At 43.4% G+C, this 19,688-nt stretch overlaps 1 protein-coding gene across 4 annotated transcripts in view; it reads left to right on the top strand.

The window, feature by feature from the left end:
* Positions 1 to 937: 937 nt before the first annotated feature.
* LOC119968972 (solute carrier family 22 member 15-like) overlaps positions 938 to 19,688 on the top strand; it is a 126,319-nt gene continuing 107,568 nt past the window's right edge. For all 4 annotated transcript variants that reach the window (XR_005461272.1, XM_038802036.1, XM_038802037.1 and 1 more), the window contains exons 1-5: positions 938 to 1,210; positions 4,238 to 4,450; positions 5,156 to 5,288; positions 9,622 to 9,786; positions 11,396 to 11,525. Coding sequence is in view for 3 of the 4 variants with exons in the window: in XM_038802036.1 (XP_038657964.1) it covers positions 1,127 to 1,210; positions 4,238 to 4,450; positions 5,156 to 5,288; positions 9,622 to 9,786; positions 11,396 to 11,525 (725 nt within the window). In the remaining variant the exon portion in view is untranslated. The remainder of the gene's footprint in view (positions 1,211 to 4,237; positions 4,451 to 5,155; positions 5,289 to 9,621; positions 9,787 to 11,395; positions 11,526 to 19,688) is intronic.

The raw sequence follows: 19,688 nt of genomic DNA, 5'->3' as shown, positions 1-19,688 counted from the left end.
CAGAGGCTTTTCACCAGGGTAGAGGGGTCAATTACTAGGGGGCATAGGTTAAAGGTGCGAGGGGCAAGGTTTAGAGATGTTCGAGGCAAGTTGTTTTTACACAGAGGGTAGTGGGTGCCTGGAACTCGCTGCTGGAGGAGGTGGTGGAAGCAGGAACGATAGTGACATTTAAGGGGCATCTTGATAAATACATGAATAGGATGGGAATAGAGGGATACAGACCCAGGAAGTGTAGAAGATTGTAGTTTAGTCAGGCAGCATGGTCGGGACAGGCTTGGAGGGCCGAGGGCCTGTTCCCGTGCTGTACTTTTCTTTGTTCTTCTAGTTTAAGATAGAATTTCTGGGGTTTAACACAGAGCTGCTTCTGCTTTCTGCTCAACAGCTTCATTCATTCTGGAAAAGAAAATTGTTTGCAAATTGGGCATGGCTATGATCTAGACCACTAGTCTCCTAGATAACACTTTGCTTAGCAAAGTATTGTACAAGTACAAGGTACAAGTCTGATCCGCATTGCACAAGCCCTCAGTGCAGCTAAATGCCTATCAGTTTCATTTTTATCCCATTCTGTACTTTTCAATTCATTCCAAAGTCCCAACAGGAAGGTATGATTCCATGACTATGTCAGGTTATTGCTTGACTCGTCTGCAGGGCAGCTCTTAGAATTTTGGCTCAAGCCCCAAGAGCTTTGCAGCGTTGGCAGGACTGAATTTATATTTGTTTCTGGTGCCCAAGTCGTTAACATTTCGCCAAGGTTAACAGTGGAGCGCCCAGCTCTCCACACAAAACACCCAGCCAGCCTTCCAGTGGCGGTCAGGCAAGCGGAACGCATGCGCGGCAAAGAGGGAACGCGCTCAGGGCTGGGGGGGGGGGGGGGGGGGGGGAGAGACAGAGAGGCGACACCCGTCCCCGCGCCTGCGCACTGTTAATTTAACCGCAGTTTCGGGGCGGCCGCGTGGAGGGGGTGACGTATCGCGCGCGGCGGTCAGGTCGGAAGGAGCCGGTTGCCATGGGGATGAGCGCAGTGTGTCTCCCTCCGCCTCCTCCTCCGGTACCGGGTGCTGTGGCAGGGCCACTCTGGCCGGCCGAGCGGAGCGGCTAACATCAGTGTGCTGCGCCGGTCAGCCCAATGGCGGTGGACAAGGTTTACGAATTGATGGGAGGAGTCGGGAGATACCAGGTGTGCCTCATCGTCTTACTGAACCTGTTGCAGGTGAGTGAGCCGCCGAGTTTTATTCCCAACGTGAGGAGGAAGTTCACTTGGTCGCTGTCAGGGTCTATAACAAGTCTGTGCGAATTTTGAGCTTCGCTTGCATCATCCTTTTTTTAAAAAAAAAATCAATGATCCAACTGATGCACCATCATATCATCACACCAACCCAGCAGATGACTTTGTAAGATGTCCTCGATCGTTAATGGAGCAAGGGAGAAGAATGATTGATGCAAATTTCTTTCATTTCTGCTTTCAATTTGCAAACTTCAACACTATGCCAAATGCGGGCTTATTGTCTTAGTCCTGTTGTTAAGTGGAAGTTGATACAAACTTTAATATGGGTGGTGAAAGTTGGATCTTACTGTTGGGATTCATAACTCTGGCCTCTGGTTTCTGTGCTTAAAACATGTTGAGCCTCCTCATTCCCCTGAGGGCATATCCTATTAGCACATCCGTCTGTTACTCACTATTCCATTGAGCAGGATATACAAAAGTCTGACAGCGTGTACGAACAGATTCAAAACAGCTTCTTCCCCTCTGATACCAGACTCTCAAACATCAGTGTGCGGCCAGGCAGCCCGATGGTGGTGAACAAGGTTTACGAATTGATAGGAGGAGCCGGGAGATACCAGGTGTACCTCATCGTCTTACTAAACCTTATGGACTGATCTGATTAATACTACACTCCTGAATGCTTCACCCGATGCCGTGACTATGTGTACCTTGAGTTGGCCTATTACGTATTTTCTTTTCATGTGCAAATGATCCGTTTGAGCTGCACGCAGAAAAATGGGAACACATGACAATAAACAAATCCAATCCAAATAGCCTGGAAGAAATTAAAGACTGCTGCTTTTATTAAATATTAAAGGAAGTACATCTTTGACTGGATGAACAGCAAAGTTCTGCAATGCGTAGAAGATTAGAGGCTGGCAAGGAGAGCATTGGAATAAATGTTTGGCATCGATATTGTGGAAGTAATTATGGCAAAATTGTCAGTGAACACCATCACTACTCCATCAAAATTAACAGCCAGTTCTGGATTCCTCACCAGTGCAATTAAACATGGAAATCCAGGAGGTCCTGTCAGTAATTCTATGTTTCTCCATTAGGTACGCTGTTAAGTACCCCCAGGCTCCAATCTCAGAATCCATCAAGTCAGAGTGGAAGCAAGTCATCCTTGGTCCCAAACCAGACTCCTAAACATCAGTGTGCGGCTGGTCAGCCCGATGGTGGTGGACACAAGGTTTACGAATTGATGGGAGGAGCCGGTAGATACCAGGTGTACCTGGTTGTGATGTTTCTAAAGAAGGATATGTTAACAAGAATGATCCCTGGAACGAAGAACTTGTATGAGGAACGGTTGAGGATTCTAGGACTGTACTCATTGGAGTTTAGAAGGGCAAAGGGGGATCTTATTGAAACTTACAGGATACTGCGAGGCCTGGATAGAGTGGATGTGGTGAAGATGTTTCCACTTGTAGGAAAATCTAAAACCAGAGGACACAATCTCAGACAAAAGGGACGATCCTTTAAAACAGAGATGAGGAGGGATTTCTTCAGCCAGAGGGTGGTGAATCTGTGGAACTCTTCGCCGCAGAAGGCTGTGGAGGCCAAATCACTGAGTGTCTTTAAGACGGAGATAGATACATTCTTGATTAATAAGGGGATCAGGGGTTATAGGGAGAAGGCAGGAAATTGGGGATGAGAAAAATATCAGCCATGATTGAATGGTTGAGGAGACTCGTAGCAGAATTGTGGTCTAATTCTGTCCCTATGTCTTAAGGTTTTATATGGGATAAAGAAAAACATGTATCTAGAGGAAGGAAATGTGGTATTGTCATACTTTATGCAGAATATGGAGGTTTATGATTCAGTTTGTTTTGAAATTTTGGTTATGCATAGTATTTTTATTTAAAGATTAAGACTGGAATCTATTAAATGTACATTAATTGTATTTATTCATTGTGTTTAATTTCATGCATGTGGTGAGCCTTCACTTGCACCCCAATAAAAAGGCAGACTAAAACTGGTTGTTGGATTAGGAAGTGCATTCTTGGAATGTATAACTTTTAAATACTAAAAATGTGCGAAGATTGGCTGCTGTTCTATCCTTCACCAACTGGTATTACAACATTGGTGGTCAGGGATTGGAGTTTGTGATAAGCATAAAGACTAGTTTCAGTCATTCAGATGTTTAATTGCAGAAAATTGCCACTCTTCCAGTATTGGATGCCAACGCAGTGACAGTGGAGGTGTCAAGGAAGTTGTTGATGTGGTTGAACTGCATGTCATCAGAGTACACGTCGTACTGGATGCCATGACTGAATACGTTGCCAAAACGAAGCATGTAAATGAGAAATAGGAAGGGGATCAAAGATAGATCCTTGTGGGAATGGTGCATGGGTAAAAAGAAACCATTGCTGCCGATTTTTCTGACCACGGGCGGTTAGGAAGAGTGGAATCAGGCCGGAGAGCCCCACTCAATTGGAGAACAAACAAAGAGATATTTGAGAAAGATGATGTGGCCATCCTTGTTAAAGGCTGAACAGAAATTGAGAAGGATGAGGAGTGATAGTAGGCCATAGTCACAGAGGATGTAATTTGTGGTTTTGATTAAGACCATTATGGTGCTGTGGCAGGAAATGTTCACGGGTAAAGTTATGGGGAAAGCCTAGAAATTCTTTTTGTGGCAATTTTGGATGATTTAAACTGGTCTTTTTATCATGCATCCTACCTCCGTTACATTGATCATTATTCTTAGTCGGTAATTTTTGACATTGATGTGAAAATAGAAGGCTGTGGAAACCAAATCTGACCATTTGATTAAAGCCTATTCAAACTGGCTTCTCTGAATATAGATATTTTAACTTTATCAAGTTACGGTACATCTTCAGAAAATTGGGGTAACATCTTGCTCAAATGACTGACAACTGCATAATAGTTATGAATTAGTGTATTCATTGGTGCAGAGCACTGACATGGGCCACACTCACTCACTACTGAATGACTCCTTTCTCCCTTCAGGTTTATGTTGCTGCCCAGGCTATCTTCATGACTGTAGTTGGAGCAGAATTACCTTTTCACTGGGACTTTGGGAACATTCTACCTAATCAGAGCAGGAATACCACTACAGACAGTATGAATCCAATCTTTAAGCACTGGCTTCATATGGTGAATAAAACTGAGATTCAAACACATGTACATTTTGATTCTGGTTCCTCATCTGTTGTTGGAGAGGTAGGTGAAAATTCCAAAGAATGGCCACCTCATTTTAGATTTATTGCTTTAACATAAGTTTATGATGAAATGTGCGTGAAAACCTTTCTTGGCTGTGTTTAGTTGTGTGGAAATGAGGCATCACACAAATCTGTGGAACAGAATTTGAATTGTTTATTCTAAGCAAAAATATGATCATAAACGCTATCTCTTGTTGTAAAATCATAGGAAATAGGGGCAGAAGTAGGCCATTTGGCCCCTCCATTCTGCTCCACTGCTCAGTAAGATCATGGCTGATCTGATTCTGGCCTTAATTCCAGTTTCCTGCCTGTTCCCCTCTCTTTAATGAGCGACCATTTTTATTTTGTCCCTTAATTTGTTAATATAGCTTTACTGATTTGCCATCTAAAGCCATCTTTTTGTAGATCAAAAATCTGTCTAACTCAGCCTTGAATTGTTCAATGACCCAGTAAACACTGCTCTCTGGGGAATTGAATTCCAAAGAGCAATGACCTTCTGAGAGAAGACATTTCTCATCACTTCAGTAATAAATGGAAAGCCCCTTATTTTCAAACTGCCCCTTTCCTCATGAGGGGAAATATCTTACTGCCTACGCTTTTGAGCCTCTTAGAATCTTGTGTTTTAATAGGAGTATTTACTTATTTGGAATGAATTAAACTATGGTTTGAACTTTTCCTCATTGGTATATTTGTTATAATTTGACAGTGGTTCCTTATTGGCGATGCTTCATACAAAGTTGTTGTGGCCAGTTCAATATATTTCTTTGGTGTCTTGGTTGGCGTAATCACTTTTGGGCAACTTTCGGATCGATTTGGAAGGAAGAAAGTTTACTTGGCAGGTATGGTGATTAAAGAAAAAGTATCTTTGATGTTTTATCAATTTATCACCATGAGAGTAATTAAAAATGAATTGAGAACACTGAAAGATAGGACCCTCTTGAGTATGTTGACTGACCATCCATTTTGGTATGTTGGCAGTAATGAAGAATCCCACATCCAATTTTTAAAAAAAATAATCAATTCATAAAAAATAGAAGCAGAATTATGTCTGTTCTGCCATTTAATAATATCATGGCTGATCCTCAACCTCAATTTGGTATTACTGCCCAATTCCTGTACCCTTTAAATCAAGTCCAAAGCCTGTTAATCACAGCCTTGAATCTGGTCAAGGACTAAGCATCTATAGTAGAGAATTCCAATAAATTGTATCCTACTGAGTGAATAAATTTCTCTTCACCCAAGTCTGAAACGCTGATCACTTTTCTTGAAACTATCCCTCCGAGTCTCTAGAATCTGTAGGCAGGAAAACCAGCCCCTCAACCTGTTAAACCTTCTTGGAATGTTATGTTCCTTAAGTTCACCCCTCATTCATCTCAAGTACAGAGAATTTAGACCAATTGTACTCTAGCTTTCCTAATGCTCTTATCTCAGGACTCCAGCTAGCAAACCCTCATTGTATTTAACAGGTATATCCTTTCTTAGGTCTGATGAATCAAAACTACCTGGTACGCCAGGTTTGGTCTCTCCAGAACCCTGTACAGTTTCTGTAAGACTCTTGTACTCCAACCACCTTGAAATAAAGGCTACCATATTATCTTCCTTCGTAACTGCTTGCTGCATATGCATTTTGGTGTTCTGTGTTTCTTGTACATGGTTACCCCAATCCCTCTAGTAGTTTCCTTTCCATTTGAAAAAAGATAATTTTTCTATCTTTCTACCAGTATGAATAACCTAGTGCTTCCCCCACACCATCTTCTTGCCCTCTCAATTATACTACCAAAAAGACCCTTTACAAACTCGGTATCCTCCTCAGCTTATTTTCCCAACTAACTTCTGTGCTGTTAGTATGCTTGGATACATTACACTCTGTTCCTTCATCTAAATCGTTGAAATAGATTGTAAATATTTGAGGCCTCAATATTGATGTTTGCTGCACCCCATTAATAATCACCTGCCAAACTGAAAATAACCCTTTTATCGTCAAAATATCTCTGACAAATATGATTTCCCTCCACAAAATAAAGTGTTGGTTTTGCACAAAGTGCCCTGCTACCACTTCCGTAATCATAGGTTGTAATATTTTCTTACTGCTAACATCGGTAAACTGGTCTGCAGTTCCGTGTTTTCTTTCTCTCTCCATTTTTCAATTGCTGTATTACATTTGCTATTTTAGTTGGAAGATCAAAACATTGCATCCACTATCTCTTTAACCTCCTCTTTTAAAACCCTAAATGTAGGTCCAGGGAATTTGTTGCCTTTCCATGAATTTGTCCAGTATTTTTTTTATGTGAATTACTTCGATTCTCATTAGACCCTTGATTCCCCACTATTTCTGGTATTGTTCAAAGTCTTCTACTGTGAAGGTAGACACTTAAGGTGGTATTTAATGGAGATGATGGGTCTGGCTGGAAAGTTGGCAAGAGCCCCGCGTTGCTTCTTTTAGGGAAGGCCTGCCAAATTAAATGCCAATCCAGCAAGAATCATAGAATCCCGATAGTGCAGAAGGAGGCCATTCGCCTATCGAGCCTGCACCGATCCTCCGAAAGAGCACCCCACCCAGGCCCAATTCCCCACCCTATCCCCGTAACCCCATCTAATCTTTGGACACTAAGTGGCAATTTAGCACGGCCAGTCCATCTAACCTGCACATCATTCGACTGTGGGAGGAAACTGGAGAACCCGGAGTAAACCCACACAGACACTGGGAGAATGTACAAACTCTTCACAGTCACCCAAGGCCGGAATTAAACCGATTCCCTGATGCTGTGAGGCAGCAGTGCTAACCACTGTGCCACCATGCCATCTGGACAGTGGCGAGCCTTCCCTGAGATTAAGGACCTGGGGCGGTGGAATTCCTATCCACGTAGAGGGCTTGTAGCTCTATGGAATGGTAGCGCCGCCAGGAAGGCAGTACCTGCTGCCGGTATAACATCCACCTGAAGTTGAGTGTCGTTGCTGCCTCTTGGGCCACAGGTGACTGATGGCTGGAGGGGGATCACATGAGAGGGGTTTGCTCGCAGGTGGGGGTCATTGGGGGGGCGGTTGGTAGTGCTGGTTCTTAGTGGGTCTCCCCTTTCCCATTGCTGGTAGAGTACCCAATTATTTTTTTCCAATTAAGGGGCAATTTAGTGTGGCCAATCCACCTACCCTGCACATGTTTGGGTTGTGGGGTGAAACCCACGCAGACACTGGGAGAATGTGCAAACTCCACACAGACAGTGGACCGGGATCGAACACGGATCCTCAGCACCATCGGCAGCAGTGCTAACTACTACGCCACTGTGCCGCCGTCTGCTGTTTTCTTATTGCGCATTATAATTTCTTCTGTCTCAGCTTCTGTGGAATCAACATTTACTTTTGTTAATATCTTCCTTTTTTTGTTTCTAACTAGTTTACACTCTCATTTTGTTTTTCTCCTTCTTTATACCACTTTTTTGGCCATCCTTTGCTGGTATCTGAAAACCCTCCCAATACTCAGGCTTACAACTCTTCATGGCAATGTTTCAGCCTCTTTGTCTTCGCCTCTTTTGTTAGCCACCGATTGAATCTCTTTCATGGAGCCCATGAAACTTTTGTTTCTCAGTGAAATGTAGGTTAGTTGAGAATTATGAAATATTCCTTTAACTAATCGGCATTGCTCATTTATATTCACGCCTTTTAATCTAATTTCCCAATCTACTTTTGCTTTATTTAAGTTTCAGGCATAGTTGTGTTCGTCACTCTGAAACTTAGTGTGAAATTCATCATATTTTTATCATTCTTTCATTCATTACTATGAAAAATAAACTCACCAAAAAGTGGTTTAGTGACTAACAAATTTATTACAATAAAATAATGCACCTCACTATATTTTATAAGTGAACTAAATATATGGTCCCAGGTAAAGCACTTTGTCCATCTGCAGTTGGTTTCTAATATATGGCAACCTAAGTTACAACGAATATTTGAGAGTTCCTAAATTAACAGCTTGGAAGGATTACATAGTAATGATACTGAAATAAAGAATCAAAATGGATGATTCAGATCATCTGACAGTGAGACTGTGCATCAGCACTCCCCAAATCTTTCCAGTGTGTGACCCCATTTTAATGCCTTTGATATCAGATGACCTTAGTGAAAATTTGGGTATAAGAATTTGGGGTTAGGAGAGCTGGGGTAAGTGAGGGAGGGGTGGATGGTGCCTTCAAACAGATAGCTTGCACGATCATGATCATGGAGAGAGCACTTGAGGCAGCTAAATAGTGGAAATGACCTCAACTAGCGTTGCAAAATCTACACTGTAAATTGGATTTGTGCATAATTAACTCTTATAATTTTCGTAACTATAATTCTTAGCTACAGAAAATCTGAAAGTTCTGTTTTTGCACGTACAAGACATGCATGACTACAAATTAACACATTGTACCAGGTTTTATGATGGTCATCACAATAGGGTTTTAGTTATACACAACAGAAAATATCAAATATGAGATATAATCATGAAGGTTTTTCTTTCCCTTTAAAGAATGTCTCCTGAAACTTTTAGTAAACCTAAATAGATAGTTTTCTGCGTATGCACATTTCTCAAATTTACACTTTCGTATCGGGTTTGGTTTTTGCAATGACATAGCTGGTTACATTTATTTTAATACCTAGCATGTATGGGTTTGTGTTGGTTTGGCATTGACTAATGAGTTTTTACACTGATTTTACCTTTGAAAGACAATGAGCATTGATAGTATGGTAATTGTACAGTGACTGAATTTGTACAGCTAATCAAAAGATCACTATTAAGTAGCACAATATATTATTGATCATAACATTTCTGATGTCATTAAGGCAGACCATTATTGCTTTTGCAAAGCTGGAGTAATAGAGAGGAATATCTACAATTCTTATTCATGTGAACTTTGCCCCAGAATAACTTTGCAAAAAAGGGATGCAAGATCTTTTGAGGTTCTTCCATTCCCACCTTGTTGACAATTTTATTTAGTAGCACCACATGTGGAATGTAAATGTGATCCATTTGATATTACAAAAATCAACAGAAACATTTCCACTCAACTTTCAGAATTTTTGGAAAAAGTTAAAAAGACCAAATTACTTTCCTTTATCCTAAGTATGTAAATCATTATACTTCTAAGTGAAAATACATCGTTGTACCCTAATTTAGATGGTTTGTTATTTATCTAGGTCTTTCTCTTGATATACTTTTTGGCATTGTTAGTGGAGTTACTCCTACATATGAGATCTTTGTGATATCCCGTTTTGCTGTTGGCTTGATGAATGGAGGAATGTCATTGTCGGCCTTTGTTCTGCTCCAGGAGTATGTGGCTGTTTCTAATTGGGCACTAACCGGTAAGATAGCAATCATGTCCCTTTAAACATTTCATATGATGAGAAAGCGTATGTGTGCACCTATACTTTTTCTGGGGTAAATTTTATTGATGGAACGCAGGAGCAGGGTAGTGGATGGTCTGTGGTTCACCATGTCTGCTGTTGATTTAGCTGGCTGTTACAAGCTGTAAATTAGTAGAAGCAATGCACATAAAGACCGATCTATTATTGTCCTGCTGATCTTCAAATCATAAGGTTACATTGTAATCTACAGCATAAAAACAGACCATTCCATCTAACTGGTCCATTTGAGTTCCACGCAAAACTCATCCAAACCCTCTTCCTCTAACTATTAAAATAAACTTTTATTAATAATAATCTTTATTAGTGTCATGAGTAGGCTTACATTAACACTTCAATGAAGTTACTGTGAAAAGCCCCGAGCCGCCACATTCGGCACCTGTTTGGGCACACACAGGGAGAATTCAGAATGTCCAATTCACCTAACAAGCAAGTCTTTCGGAACTTGTGGGAGGAAACCGGGGCACCCGGAGGAAACCCATGCAGCCATGAGGAGAACGTGCAGACTCCGCACAGACAGTGACTCAAGTTGGGAATCGAACGAGGGTCCCTGGCGCTGTGAAGCAACAGTGCTCACCACTGTGCTACTGTTTCATCCCCAATGTTTTTCTAGCATCCTTTTAAATGCATCTATACTGTTCATATCAGCATCACCCTGTGATGGAAAAGTACCACTCTCTGGGTAAAGTAGGTTCTCCTGAATTCTTCGTTGAATTTATGAGTCACTATATTTTATTTACAAACCTTTAGTTTTGGTCTCTCCTAAATTATACCAACCATGTTAAATCATTTAATAATCTTAAAGGCCGTTCTTCAGCCTTTTCTAGAGAGTATATCCCATACCCCATTTGATCTTATGGGGAAAGCAATGCAATGAAACATTGAATATCTTAGTATGATAATTGCCTAGAGTCACTTTGTAGCAGATCTGATATTTTATTTTTCACTTTTTTTCTTTTTTCCCTTTGCTAACCCACCCACCAGACTCTAGTCAGATTGTCTCTGCTTTGTGCCTTTGTGTTTGATACACAAATGTAACATGCTTAGAATCTAAACCCCAACTCTGCCATCTCCGCTCAGGTTTAAAAAAGTTATTGTGAATGATAATGACGGACTATTCTTTTTTAAAAATAAATTTAGAGTACCCAATTCATTTTTACCAATTAAGGGGCAATTTAGTGTGGTCAATCCACTTACGCTGCACATCTTTGGGTTATGGGGGCCGAAACCCATGCAAACAGAGAGAATGTGCAAACTCCACACGGACAGTGACCCGAGCCAGGATCAAACCTGGGACCTCGGCGGCGTGAGGCAGCAATGCTAACCACCGTGCTGCCCTTGACGGGCTACTCTTCAGTCTTTGCTCAAGGGTTCCAGTAGACACAACTTGAGGAGCAAAATAGAACACTGGGTTGGAAGAAGTTGCTCTTAATTTAAAGCTAACAATGGAGTAATTTGATAGCTATCAGGCAAAGCAGTGATTTAAAAAAAAAAAAAAAAATCTTGTTAATTTGAAATAAATATTTTTAAAAACGTTTTGTCTTCCTAGGGACACTACAGAGCCTTTCATTTGCTGTTGGAATTTCTCTGTATGCACTACTTGGATACCTTATTCGACCATGGCGGATTTTGGCTATTGTGATCAATATTGAAGGCATGCTCATTCTGTTGCCCTCTTTGTAAGTTGGAGATTCAGCATGTATGAGAGGAAAATGTGAATTAGAAACAGCAATTTTATGGTTCAAGAGGAAAATGTTGTTTTTGGATCCTGGCTATACTATAATGGAGTATGTTAGACCAAGTCCCATAAAAGATTAACTGCAATAGTCTTGGATGCCATAGAGGAAGTTACTATTCTCATGTGATCTGATCCAAGAGAAAGCAGCATAGAAATAAGTTGATGGAAGGGAATATTCCCTTAACCATAAATGTGTTACAAGAAAGTTAGTGTTTGCAACTGACAGTCTTCAGGAATTGTTGAAACTACTCCATCTCAGCCCAATAACACAATGACATATGGTGATGTAAAAAGGCAGTGATAGGAAAGTCCCTACCTCTACTAAGGTTTGAGAAAGTTGTAGGCCTTGATCAGGCTGAAGTGTAACCCAAGTTGTACAAGAGATTTGCTTAATTTTGTACCACATCGGGTCTCAAAGGGAAGCCAGACTGTCAGCAGGTCAGTACACTTCTGTACACCATGGGCAGCTGTGTGGACAAATTTTAGTTCAGTGTGAGAATCAATGAGAGTAAAGTCACGTATGCCAAAGTGTGTGATGCAATTGGAGACCTATTTCAATCTCAGCAAGAACATCCATCATAGAACACGCAGAGTTCAACGAACATACCCAGAGACGTGGGGAAAGTATCAACACATGTATTTATGATTTGTACTGATTAGTAGAAGACTAAAGAGTAATGTATTATTTATTACATACTGATGTATTAAATTTATAGATTTTTAATCAGTAAGGTTATCCAGGGTTATGGGGATAAGGCGGTAAAGTGGAGTTGAGGATTATATCAGATCAGTCATGATCCCATTACATGGGGCAGCACGGTGACGCAGTGGGTTAGCCCTGCTGCCTCACGCCGCCGTGGTCCCAGGTTCAATCCCGGCTCTGGGTCACAGTCTGTGTGGAGTTTGCACATTCTCCCTGTGTTTACGTGGGTTTCACCCCCACAACCCAAAGATGTGCAGGCTAGGTGGATTGGCCATGCTAAATTGCCCCTAAATTTAAAAAATAAAATAAAATAAATGATCTCATTGCATGGCGGAGCAGACTCGATGGACCAAATTTCCTACTTCTGCTCCTACATTTTATGGTCTTATTAGATAAATTTGCAGCCTTGACACCTGGAGAAGGTGATTCAATTAAGTAGGCAAGCCAAGATCCAGATGCCAAACCGATTGATAGAGGAGAGCGAGCCTAAATTAACAGATACAGCTGAATTCAACAACCTAAATAGGGAAAATGAAAAGAATGCATATGTGTGGCATGAAAAGCAATTAGCCATGCTGGCACATAAATTGTCTCACCAAAGACGCGCGGTGCCATTGGTGCAAATAGATAGGGCATTTTCTGGCAGTATGTCACAGTTAAGACAAAAAAACCAGGCAGAACATTCAGAATACGTTTTAAAAAGAAACTGAGTCCAGGTAGATTAAGTTTCATTTTTTTGGAAGAGATGAAAGAAGTCAGTGGAAACTATTAGAGTGCAGAGATTCTGGTGGAAGATCACAGAACATATTGTAAGCTAGATACTGTAGTAATTTAAATTTGTTCAGCTGTTAAACAAGAGAGATCCTCAACTGTCCTACAAAAGCTACATGGACCAGGAGGAACAGAGGTGAAGGTTCTGGGAGAATTAACAGCTTATTTTAAAGCACACAGAAAATGATTACTGAAGTACTGTACATAATTCAAGATGAGAGTTGTTTTACCTTTGGCACGGCGGCACAGTGGTTAGCACTGCTGCCTCACAGTGCCAGAGACCCGGGTTCGATTCCGACCTTGGGTGACTTTGTGGAGTTTGCACCTTCTCCCTGTGTCTGCGTGGGTTTCCTCTGGGTGCTCCAGTTTCCTCCCACAGTCCAATGATGTGCAAGTGAGGTGGATTGGCCATGCTAAATTGTCCCATAGTGGGGTTACATGGATAAGGTGGGGCCGTTGGCCTAGGTTGGGTGCTCTTTCAGAGGGTCGGTGCAGACTCAATGGGCCAAATGATCTCCTTCTGCACTGTAGTGATTCCATGTACTCTTTGCTCTCGAGTAAAAAGGCAGAATAGAACTAATTGGGAGACTTCAGAGCAGAATTTCCAAAGTCATTTCCAGTATTGGGAGAGGTAAACAGTGTATAACACTAAACTGAGAATAAAAGCCAATATGCTTGTATGCACCCAGAAAGATTCCACATCTTTCACTTCTGGAGGTAAGGAAAGAGATTGACTCTATCGTAAGACGAGGAGTCATTTCACCCATAAAGTGCAAAAGGCTTAATGCTCAGGAATGGTACTGGTTACTAAGCCAAACTGTTCCATATTTAAAAAAAATTAATTAAAAGTACCCAACTCCTTTTCTTTCCAATTAAGTGCAATTTAGCGTGGTCAGCCCACCTACCTTGCACATCTTTGAGTTGTGGGGTTGAGACCTATGCAGACACTGGGAGAATGTGCAATCTCCACACGGTCAGTGACCCGAGGCTGGGATCAAACCCGGGTCCTCGCCGCCATGAGGCAGCAATGCTAACCACTGCACCACCTTGCCGCTCCTGTTCCATACAAACATGTGTTGAGCTCTCACAACTCAATAAAGCTGTGCAAAGAGAATTCCATACAATGGTATCAGTAGATTAGAGTTCGGCAAAATTAAGGACTAGTCCAATATTCTGTGAATTTGACACTCAAAAGTGATTTCTGGCAAATATCACCAGAAGAAGAGCCCAAATCCTTTACAGCTTTCATAATAACATTTGGAAGATCTGTTTTAACATTCGCACCAGAAATCTTTCAAAGATGATGTCAAATCTTTTTGAGGCCAACATGGATGATCTGTTGTATCATTGGGTCAACTCGAGCTCTGTATGAAATGAGAGTGAAGAAGAGTTGAGAAGACAAGAGACAGGATTGACACTATGTTAAGTGCATGTTTTCACAGCCATAAATCAGGTTTCTTGGTCATCTAGTGAGTGTCACCTAGTGAGTGTATCAAGAATAATGTTGATCCGCTCGCTGAAGGCCAGTGTCATAAAGAAATATCCAGTTCCAAGAAACAGCATGGGAGTTGCAAAAATTCATGGGAATGATGAATCAATTGGCAGCACAATGAGCCACTATGTTACGTCACACCGAGACAATGAATGATGTTGAGAATAAGTGCATCAACAATCAATCCAGAGTGAATGATGTCATCAGAGATATTAGCACACACTTATGTGGCAAAATTTGGTTCCGACTGCATCTACAAATATGCTGACGTGTCGACCATAGTGGGTCGGATCTCGAGCAATGAATCAGAATATAGGAGGGAGATAGAGAACCTAGTGGAGTGGTGTAACAACAATGTATCTCAATGCCAGCAAAACTAAAGAGCTGGTCATTGACGTCAGGAAGCGAAGTACTGTACACACCCCTGTCTGCATCAACGGGACCGAGGTGGAAATGGTGGACAGCTTCAAATTCCCAGGTGCGCACATCACCAATAATCTGTCCTGGTTCACCCATGTAGACGCAACTGCCAAGAAAGTACAACAGCACCTATACTTCCTCAGGAAACTAAGAAAATTCGGCATGTCCACTGATTGTTACCAACTTTTACAGATGCATCATAGAAAGCATCCTATCGGGCTGCATCACAGCCTGGTATGGCAACTGCTCGCCCCAAGACCTTGAGATACTTCAGAGAGTCATGAACATCGCCCAGTCCATCACACAAACCTGCCTCCCATCCATTGACTCAATCTACACCTCCCGCTGCCTTGGGAAAGCGGGCAGCATAATGAAAGACACCTCCCACCTGGCTTACTCACTCTTCCAATTTCTTCAATTGGGCAGGAAAGTCTGAGAACACGCACAAACAGATTCAAAAACAGCTTCTTCCCCACTGTTACCCCATTCCTAACTGACCTAATTAATGCTACACTTCTGTATGCTTCACCCGATGCCGGTGTCTATGTACTTACACTGTGTACCTTGTGTTGCCCTATTATGTATTTTCTTTTCATGTACTAAATGTTCTGTTTGAACTGTTCGCAGAAAATACCTTTTACTGTACCTCGGTACACGTGACAATAAACATCCATCCATCCATTATACAATCTAGGATTACCTACAATAATAGCAGTGGATGCACCTCTGCATGATTGGGCGCAGTACTTGTTTTTAGAACATATAGTGCAGAAGGAGGTCATTCAGCCCATTGAGTCTGCACTGACCCACTTAAGCCCTCACTTCCACCCTATCCCTGTAACCCAATATCCCCTCCTAACCTTTTTGGTCACCAAGGGCAATTTATCATGGCCAATCCACCTAACCTGCACGTCTTTGGACTGTGGGAGGAAACCGGAGCACCCGGCAGGAAGCCCACCAGACACGGGGAGAACGTGCAGACTCCGCACAGACAGTGACCCAGCGGGGGATCGAACCTGGGACCCTGGCGCTGTGAAGCCACAGTGCAGAAGGAGGCCATTCGGCCGATCGAGTATGCACCGGCCCTTACACCCTACTGAAGCCCACGTATCTAACTTATCCACCAAACACAGTCACCCCCACTTAACATTTTGTGGACACTAAGGGCAATTTAGCATGGCCAATCCACCTAACCCGCACATTTTTAGACTGTGGGAGGAAACCAGAGCACCTGGAGGAAACCAATGCAGACACGCGGAGAACATGCAGACTCTGCAGAGTGACCCAGCCGGGAATCGAACCTGGGACCCTGGACCTGTGAAGCAACTGTGCTGACCACTATGCTGCCGTACTACCCGGGTACAAATCAACGGAAAATGTGGCAGACTAGCCTATTAAACATAACATCCATGAAGAGAGATGTAGCAATTGAAAAGGGAGCATTATCCATGTGGCCATGCAAGCAATTTGCTGACTACGTCATGGGTCTTCAGATTACTATAGAAACAGACCAGTCACACTATTGATTTTGAAAGGGCTTGTAGCGATGCTGTCAATATGAAACCATACAGTCTATGTCCAAGGAAACAACAGAGCACAGCAGATGCATCATCTCACATTTAAACAGAATCCAGAAAAATGAAATATTGAATTTGTGGTATGGAGTCAGAGTTTGTTGTAATGACAGACCATACATTACTGGCAGCTACACAAAGGTTGAGAAAAATCAAAGAAGCTCAAAATCCTGATTTTGAGTGTAAACCGATCAGATAATTTTGCTTTAAAGGATGACCAACGTATTTACCATAGTCCAACTTGAGCCTAGCCAAGAGCACACTGATCGTGATGATAAAATTGCAGTCTCAAGGGCATTGAGACTTGAGATCTTGCAATGCCTACATAATGATTATTTAGGTATTGCCAAATGCAGAGCCAGGTATTCGATTTGGTGGGCGTATCACTCAAATGATATCCAGGTGTAATTTGCATGCAAAATTTATAAACCGAAATCTGAAAAACCATCACCATGATCTTCTTTTCCTACAAGACTATGGGAAGGCCAAGGAATGAATCATAGAACTTACAGTACAGAAGGAGGCCATTTGGCCCATTGAGTCTGCACCGGCTCTTGGAAAGAGCACCCTACCTAAGCCTATATCTCCACCATTCCCAGTAACCCCACCTCACCTCCCCTTTTTGGACACTAAGGGCAATTTATCATGGCCAATCCACCTAACCTGCACATCTTTAGCTTGTGGGAGAAAACCGGAGCACCCGGAGAAAACCCACGCAGACACGGGGAGAACGTGCAGACACCGCACAGACAGTGGCCCAAGCCGGGAATCGAACCTGGTACCCTGGAACTGTGAAGCAATTGTGCTACCATGCTGAATTTATTTGAGCATGAAAGTAAGTGTTCATAATAATAGATTACTCCTTGAGGTCTGTTGATGTGAAACAGTTCCATGGTCACACATCAAAAGCAGTGATAATGTCATTGAAAGAAACTTTGTAGGCGATGGAATTCCTGATATTGTGATATCAGGTAACGGTCCACAATTCATGATCATGGGGTTTCAAGAGTTGACAAAATCCTTTGAATTTGTTTGCACAAGTTCACTGAGGTTTCCTCAGACTAATGGGAAAGTTGAAAGAATTATAACCGAGAAGGGTTTTGAATAAGTGTAATAGATCTTCACTGCAGAATGGATTGGCTCCTTTAGGTTACTCGTGATAAAAAGGTTAAAGACACAGATTCCTACCTTTCCACATATATTGATGTCACAAGTGAAAGGCAAAGGGCCAATTCCCTGTTCCTGAGACTGCGTGTTGACGCCAGGACAGGATTAGTGACTTCTACGACAGCAAAACTTGCACCATACCCAGCCCAATTCACCAACCTTTAAGGGGCTAGCACTGGTGCACATGGAACACAATCAACTTCCGATGAAAAATCGTATCTGATTCGCCGGATTCTGGAATGGCACTCAGAAAGCTGACAAACTGCAGCCACATATACACGCTTCACTCACCACACACACCATCCTAGCGAACAAGGTGACAGCAAGATGAGCGGCACCCAGATTTACAGATGCCAAACTGCAGATCTTGCTGATGCTGTGGAGGAGAGGAGAGCGACCAGGGTAGAAAGGAGACTGTCAGGCACAGCCTGTACGCAGGTGACCGAGGTCATGAGCGCTGTGGACAACACCACAGGGACAGGCCAGCAGAGCAGGAAGAAACTGCACGCCCTCCTCGGGGCAAGCAGAGTGAGTGTCGTAACATCAAACCCCACCGGAGGCAGCCGAATACCGCACCACATGTCAGCAGCCACACTGGCGAGAGAAGAAGAAGACTGGAGGGGGACGACCAGACCTGCGGGCCCCAGTGTCCTCCGACACAGGTGCCGAGCAGTAACGACGATAGCACGGACATGGACGGGAGCTCTCGACCCACATCCCAAGATGCCTCAGACCTCGAGTCTGGTGACGTCACCGACTTCCTGTCACGGCTGTCTCTAACACCCTCCACCATCCCAGAGTCACTCATCTAGGTTGGGCACTTGAGTGAAGAAGCTCCTGGGATACTATCTGGTGCACAAACATGCAGCAGTGCAACAGGTGGAGGTAGGAACTCCCGAGAGGGCGGACGGTCGGAAGGTATCCCGACACCAGGGACTAGCTGCCGTCCAGATGGGTTTCGGGTTTCTGGAACGGATGGTCCTACGATTCGGGAGATGGAGTCGTAGAGCCAGGGACTCCATGAGGGGTTGTCAGCAAGCATCCTGCACCTGCAGGTGCAGTTGAGGTGCAGTTGGAGGAGTCCAACCGCGTGCAGGAGCAGGAGGTGGTGCTGACCACACGTGCCAACCAAAAGCTGCAATATGCATGGGTGGCGTCTGCGGTGGAGGCCTTGGGGACGATGGTCTCAGCCATGGGTCAGGATGCCCAAGGCCTGGGGAAATCTGTGCATGCGGTTTCCGAGGCCCAGGACGGCCACCCTAGCACAGGAAGCCATGTACCAGAGCCACCTGGATATTTTCAACGATGCTCCTGTGCGTGGCCCAGTCACAGCGGGCCATGGCTGAGAATGTCGGTGGCATTGCCCAGGCGCTAGTCGACTAGATACAGACACAGAGGGAGGTGGCCTAGTCCCAGAGGGAGATGTCACAGTCACTGCAGATGTGGCACAGACCTAGAAGGTGGTGGCACAGTCACTGGGTGATGTGGCGCAGTCCCAGACGGAAGTGGCCCACTCCCTGTGCTCCATGGCGGCGAGCATACTGACCCTAGTCGAGATGAAAGTGGGCCTTCAAGATTGGCAGCGCCAGGTGGTTGTGGAGCCTCAGTGGTTAGCTCCGCTCACCCCCCCCCCCCCCCCCCCCCCCCACCCATGGCGGCAAGGTGGTTAGCACTGTTGCTTCACAGCACCAAGGTCCCAGGTTGAATTCCTGGCTTGGGTCACTGTGCGGAGTCTGCACGTTTCCTCCGGGTGCTCTGATTTCCTCCCACAAGTCCCGAAAGACGTGCTGCTAGGTGAGTTCTATATTCTGAATTCTCCCTTGGTATACCTGAACAGGTGCCGGAGTGTAGCGACTAGGGGATTTTCACAGTACCTTCATTGCAATGTTAATGTAAGTCTACTTGTGACACTAATAAAGATTATTATTATGCATCCCATCAATCACCTCCTAAACCTGGGCATCTCGGTGATGGTGG

The sequence above is a fragment of the Scyliorhinus canicula genome, chromosome 7, assembly GCF_902713615.1.
Source record: "Scyliorhinus canicula chromosome 7, sScyCan1.1, whole genome shotgun sequence".
NCBI classification, from domain to species: domain Eukaryota; kingdom Metazoa; phylum Chordata; class Chondrichthyes; order Carcharhiniformes; family Scyliorhinidae; genus Scyliorhinus; species Scyliorhinus canicula.
This window is presented reverse-complemented; position numbering and strand designations above follow the sequence as displayed.